Below are 6,512 nucleotides of genomic sequence, written 5' to 3'. Positions count from 1 at the left end.
CATAAGGACAGTAAACAGATTGTGCAAAGCTACACAACTTGCAGCAAATTTCCAGACATTTCAATTACACCTACTAAAATAAAGTACAGAATTATCTGCTGTCTAATGAAGGTTAAATGGTATAAAATGTATAATACTGAATCATGGAAAGAAAGGTGACAGTCTGGCTTGTAATACTTGGTGTTTCAGCTGCTCACAGAAGCTTTTCATCATTTAATTTACTTTCTATTCAACAGTTCTTGAGGACCAGTTTCATAGCCTGGATTATTACATTTGCTAAAGTAGATATACTGATTTTCTGGCCAAAGGCCAAAAAAATCCATGGACCAAAACAAAAATTTAACTGGACTTAATTTACATTTACATTTAATTTGATTATTCCCTGTATGTTTTATATTTTTCCCCTTTAGCCACCTACTCTTCCAGAAGTTCTTGGAACTTTATTTAACACTGAGCATCTCCATTGTGAGTCATTATTTATAATCATGGTTTATTGAAAAAGACATTTTCTTCTTTTTACACCACACGTTAACCCATACCCCATGGCCTACAAATCACAGGGGTTAAGTACTCAGAAACAATATACGAAAGCAGAGAAAAATACATGATGGTTTAGCACAAAATACAAATTTAGCCACAGCATGGTATCAAGGGATGACTGCTGATCATAACCCAGCAGTTCCATCTTCTAGAATTCCTAAATCTGAAATCGAATAACCATCCAATGCTTGCTTGGCTTCAAGACAAGATAATTTATTAATGGCAATATTATTCACAGAAGTTGTAAAATCTTCTTTCAACAAACAGATTAAGGTGCAGTCTACGAGAATTATGAGCAACAGCAAAAGAAATCATGGACCAGATACAGTACTGTACTAAAGAATATCTCAAATACAATTGACATTTGTTCTTTAAGCATCATACCTTTGTGTATCCCGTTATAGTATTTAAACTAACAGCATACTTTCACAGTACTTCAGCAGTTAATTGTTGCTTATTTTTGTACTTGAAAACCAATCAGAATGATTTACTGACAGGTTTAAAAGATCCTAGAAGGGGAAAGGCCCTGATCTCTGGACCAAGGTCCAGACCAACCATCCACGAATCGCAGCCCCTAATTTTCCCATAACAGTGTCCTTTTTAGGGCAGATTTCATCTCCTTGTTCCTCAAGCTGTAGATCAGTGGGTTGAGCAAAGGGGTCAGCACGGAATAGAAAAGGGTCACCACTTTGTTGCTTCCTCCTGAAGCTTTGGGGACAACATAAGTGGCCATGATGGAGCCATAGAAAAGGCTTACCACCGTCATATGTGAGGTACAAGTGGAAAAAGCCTTCTGTCTCCCGGTGGCTGAGGGCAGCCTCATTACTGTCCGGAGGAGGGTAGTGTAGGAGCAAATGATGAAAAGGAAGGCACCAAAAATAGCAATGGAGCTGAGGCTGTAGAAAGCCAGTTCTGTGCCCGGGGCTGGAGTGCACGAGGAAGCCAGTAGTGGTCCTGGGTCGCAGAGAAAGTGATCGAGGATGTTGGAGCCACAGAAACGGAGCTGGGAAATCAAAATGATGGGTGCTAGAAACCAGAGAAAGCCAGAGGCCCAGCAGGAAGCAGCCAGAATGCAGCAAAACCTTTGAGACATGAGGATTGGGTATCGCAGTGGATGGCAGATGGCCAAGTATCGGTCTAAGGCCATTGCAGCAAGAAGGAAGCTTTCGGTCGTTCCCATAGAGAAGAAAAAATAGAACTGGAGAAAACAGCCATGGAAGGAGATGACCCGTGGTAGTGGAGATGCCAGATCCAAAAGCATTCTGGGTGCTGTGGTGGTTACATAGCACATCTCTAGAGCAGAAAAGTTGCCCAGGAGGATATACATGGGCAGACGGCTGAGTCGAGAGTCCCAGAGAACAGCCCACACGATGCAGAGGTTTCCCACCAAAGTCAAGGCATAGCAAATGGAGAGTAGAGAGCATAGGAACAGCTGGAACGAGGGTGAGAGGGATGGGAAGCCCAAGAGGACAAAGCCCGACATCACCCTGGTATCGTTGTCTTGATCCAAATGGTGGTACTTCTGTTGCTATGAGAATCACATCAGGAAAACAATCAAATTCTGAAAGAAACCATGCTTTGACCCCCTTCCTCAACTTGGGTAACCTCCGGATATGTGGTCTTCAACTGCCAGAATTCTCAGTAATTGCCGCAATAGCTGGACAATTCTGGGAGCTGAAGTCCACATCTACAAGAAGTCCAAGACCATTATGGATTAACTCTGGCTGGAAGCTATGCTAACTGGCCTGAAATCCCTCTGCTGCTGTTCTGCACTTCTAAATTCAGATAGGCAATTCCTTTTGACTTGCCCACTAGGCCATTCCCTTAACCATTACACAATAGAACTATTTATGGAAGGAACAGTAGTGTTTATGTGCCATTCAGCTATCCATAGTGCAGGTGTAGTTGTAAAAAAAAAAAAAAGTTGGAGAGTTTATCAGAAAAATCAGCAAAGAGTCAAGAACATGTCTTTAGAAAGCAGGAAGATGGAACTCTGGAGTGATAAGGAATTTAGAGCTGAAAGAACTTAAAACTGGAAGGAGAAAACCTTTTAAAATAATGCTTTAAAAAAAAAACATTTTTCGCTGTGAAAAGGACTCCAAGTGTGACATTCCTGAAAAGAATTAACATTTCTGTTGTCAATTATGATGGTATGTTATGGGGTATTTTGATTTTAAGTATCAGCATACCAAAAAGATGGATAGCTGGGGTTGGTACTGGAATTTTGGTAAGTGCTGAACTTTCCTTAAGTTTGGAACGCACACGGATCTTTCCAAGAAAGAAGGATTTCCCCCGTTTCTTCACCTCTCAGTGTTTCTAGAAAAAAATCACCTTTGTTTGGAGCAGTTGATGCTGCATTTCTGTTCACCCTGCCCAGCCTTCCTTTCTCTTTTTAAGAAACCCAAATGGTCATAAACAATCGTCCCATTTCCTTTTATTCTCATAACATCCCTCTGAAGGAAGGTTATGCTATACAAAACTGAGTAGCCTTTCCAAAAAAATTGAACTTTGATCTACTCCGTCTATTCCAGACTCTCAACCTTTCCCATCTCATTCTCAAATGCTTTGTGAAAAGCCTTTGGAACCATTCTGTCAAAGCTAATCCTATTTTAGTCTTAAACAACTCAGTTTACAGGATCATAGCATCACGAGACCATTGAGTCCAATCTCCTGCTCAGTCTAGGAATCCAAATTATGCATCCCAGACAGAGGGACATTGAGCCTTCCTTGAGCAATCCGGAGAAGGAGAACCCATCATCTCTCGAGGCAATGGGTTCCACCACTGAATCACTCTCACTGTTAGTAAGTTTTTTCTAACATTTAATCAGAACTGCCTCTCTGAGACTTACTTAAATCTATCCTTCCAAGTCCTGTGCTGTTCTCTGGAACTTATCCTGTATAGTTGTCCCATCACACTGGTTTGCTAGGCAGCTCCCAAACTCATTTCCTAACTGTCACTGCAGTGTTATCAAAGACAATTCTACCAAGCCAGCATTCCCCAACTCATTACTGTCCACTGCTATCAGACTACTCAGCTCCCAACACCTCCCACTGGTTTCATTACTGGGAGCTGTAGTCCAACACATTTGATGCATGCTGAAAGGATGCAAAATAAATTCACCTGCATTTGAAGAATCTGGGTTGACTGTTCCTGGAATAGTCCTTTACATTTACAAATCAACAGAATTCCTTACCACAGGTGTGGAGACATCTCAGGATGACATCTGTCATGTTAATTTGATATGTCCAAATCTGGTGCACAAGGCAATTAGAGATGAGGAGAAAAGAAGTAGTATTAGTCTTTATTTTTTATGCAGGAACACTTGTGTAACACCACATAATGTATTGGTTTCTATGTTCAAATGTCTTGGATTTAAACATCCTGATTGATTATCTGCCATCAAGTCAGATTGACTTCAGGCAACCATGTAATTAGACCTTCTCCAGAAGGATCAAACCTATTGCTTCACTGCATGTAGCTTCAGGGCTAAATGAGTTTTTCAAGTTTGCCAGCTCAACAAGATCAACATTTTACATACTGGAGTTTACCTTTCTATCTTTTCCTTCTCCTAAACTTAAGGAAGGGTTCAGACCTAGATTCAGCTGAGGATTCCTTCTTCAGCTCTAACAGAAGAATTAGTGGGTGAGACAGCTGGGTTTATTTGGAAGTCCAACCACAGTTCCAATTTTGTCTTTCCTGATTCAAGGATGGAAGGACCATTGGATTTAGCAATTGGAGGAGGGGAGATGATAAGAGGGCTGACTCACAGTAATATTTGACAGAGGGGAATGTGGAGAAGATACTCCTGCAAACCTGCAAACCTTACCTGCTTTGGAAGAAGAATCTGCAAATGCAGCCAACTTCCCTGTTATGAAGAGCTCACCAGTGAAAGATGACTGATACTGCCTTTCCATAATTTAATGTCTTGGGAGGGCCCTGTCCACAGAGAGTGGTGAAGAGTAAGCAAAGTTGGGGTGTTTTCACTGGTTTAGTGGCAGCTTTGGTCAAATGCTTGAGTCCTTCTGGCTGAGAATCCTGATCATTGTACAGCAAGAGGACTGTGGGATGGCAGGAAGACCTAGTTACAGTAGCTCACACCTTCATTACTACCTGGTTGGATTACCACAATGTACTTTACATGGGGCTGCTCTTAAATGCTATTCAGAAACGGCAACTGGTCCAACGCGTGATGGACATGTACTTACTCCCTCTTGAAGTTGGGAGCACAGAACACTGATTTTGCAGGTGGTGCACCGGTTAAGAACATGAGCAGAGCCCTGTGGATCCTGCCCTGGCCCATCTAGTCCAGCAGTCCGTTCTCTTAGTGGCCAACCAAGTGCACAAAGAAGCCCATTAGTCTCCCAGTGGATGGCCTTCAGAGGCAGTCCCACTTCCATCAAGGCTAATAGCCAATGATCTCCATGACTGCCATGAATTGGTCCAACCTTTTCTGAAGCCAGCCTAGGTGGTACCAGCACCACATCTTGTGTTAGCAAATTCCAAATTTGAATTAATTGTCCATTGGTTTGGGGGTATAATTTAAGGCACCTGTGTTGACTGATATAGCCTTCATGCTTGGTTGGAGGGATTTGCAGACCCACCTGCTCTAAAAAGATTTGGTCCAACCCACTAGATCTCATAGAAGCAGCTGCTTGTAGTCCCACTCTGAATAGGAATATGGAGGTAACTTTCATGAAAGTGTGCAGGAGCCATTAAGGGAAAAGAAAAGATGACTCAGTCTTGGGAAAGAGAAGATCAAAATAACCCTGGTTTGATTTTGTTTGGTATGAGGGGGCAGAAGGAAACTGGAGGGTTCCAAGTTCAGGTATAATACCCCACAAGATTAAAATAGCATTCCTATACCCCTTACAATGCCTGTTTCATGACCTGGCCTACCTCAAAGGGCCACACATACTTTCATTTTGTAAAGGGGGCTGAAGCTGTGTTTTCATTGGGGTTTTTCCAATGCCATTATTTGTTTCATTTGCCCTGTGGATGTTTTAACTGTTGTTGTACTGTATACCCTTTAAGCCCCACTGAGTCATTAGATTGTGGTGGGGTGTAAGTTGACTATACAAGCCAATACATTTCTGGTCAACCCTCTTAAATAGAGTACTCTGGGCAGGTGACAATTGTAGTGGCTATTTTCTTATTGTTTTAAAAGTAGAAACAATGTGGTAACTGAAATTTATTTAATTGATTGGGGAAGGACCCACATGACCCTGAAGACCTTGGATGCAGCCTTGAGAGCCCATGATGTTTGTTTCCAAATAGACGTTCTTAAAGGATCTCTTGTTTTCTCTCTAATGTAAACTGAATTGCACTATGAAGGAAGAAAAAGCCAAATCAAGCCAAGAACTAAAATAGATTTCTTTGGAAATGACCACCAAAGGAAAGAAGCAACTACATAACTGGTTGGGTCTTTATTGAACGGAGCATCAATTTCCAGACAAATCAGTTGCTCCTCAGTTCTTCCTATAGTGAAAGTAGCTTACCAAGACAGGGCTCTGCATGTATGAAATTGTCACAGGAGTTTTTGTCTTCTCCAGATGAATGGGCTCACTCACTTCCAGCTCTTTGAAGCCACTCTCCACTCCAGGAACGCTGAAGTTCACGTGTCCATTTTTTCACCCTCCATTGTGGTATAGATATGGAACTCCTAGGATTCCCATATATTTTCACTCTCATGCAGTGAGCTCAGACCTGAAGCCCCCAAATAAACTTTTGGCCCCTGCTTGCAAGATGGTGATACTTTGCACTAAGCTGTAGTTAGCTCAACCATGGCTTGTTTACTAAGCCACAGTGTAGCTGCTTTTGTACAAGAGGTCAAGGCAGAAGCTCTATTTTATAAACGTGAAAGACAGTGCAAAACTCACTTTTCTTTTCCTCCTGTTCACTGGGGTTTTTTTGTGAAAAAAAGAAAGGAATGGAAGAAGGGGAAGGGGAAGGAGGAGGTGGTTGTTCAAGGCCC

The 6,512-nt window shown here is 42.0% G+C and overlaps 1 protein-coding gene across 1 annotated transcript; it reads right to left on the bottom strand.

The window, feature by feature from the left end:
• Positions 1 to 1,114: 1,114 nt before the first annotated feature.
• On the bottom strand, positions 1,115 to 6,054 carry LOC134496843 (olfactory receptor 11G2-like). The gene is made up of 2 exons (XM_063302557.1): positions 6,037 to 6,054; positions 1,115 to 2,068 (listed from the first exon to the last, which is right to left on the bottom strand). Exons 1-2 carry the CDS (start codon positions 6,052 to 6,054, stop codon positions 1,115 to 1,117), a joined length of 972 nt encoding a protein of 323 aa, XP_063158627.1.
• Positions 6,055 to 6,512: the final 458 nt, after the last annotated feature.

Source organism: Candoia aspera, chromosome 4 (genome assembly GCF_035149785.1).
Source record: "Candoia aspera isolate rCanAsp1 chromosome 4, rCanAsp1.hap2, whole genome shotgun sequence".
Classification (NCBI taxonomy): domain Eukaryota; kingdom Metazoa; phylum Chordata; class Lepidosauria; order Squamata; family Boidae; genus Candoia; species Candoia aspera.
The sequence above is the reverse complement of the archived record's forward strand: the minus strand, read 5'-3'. Positions and strand labels throughout refer to the sequence as shown.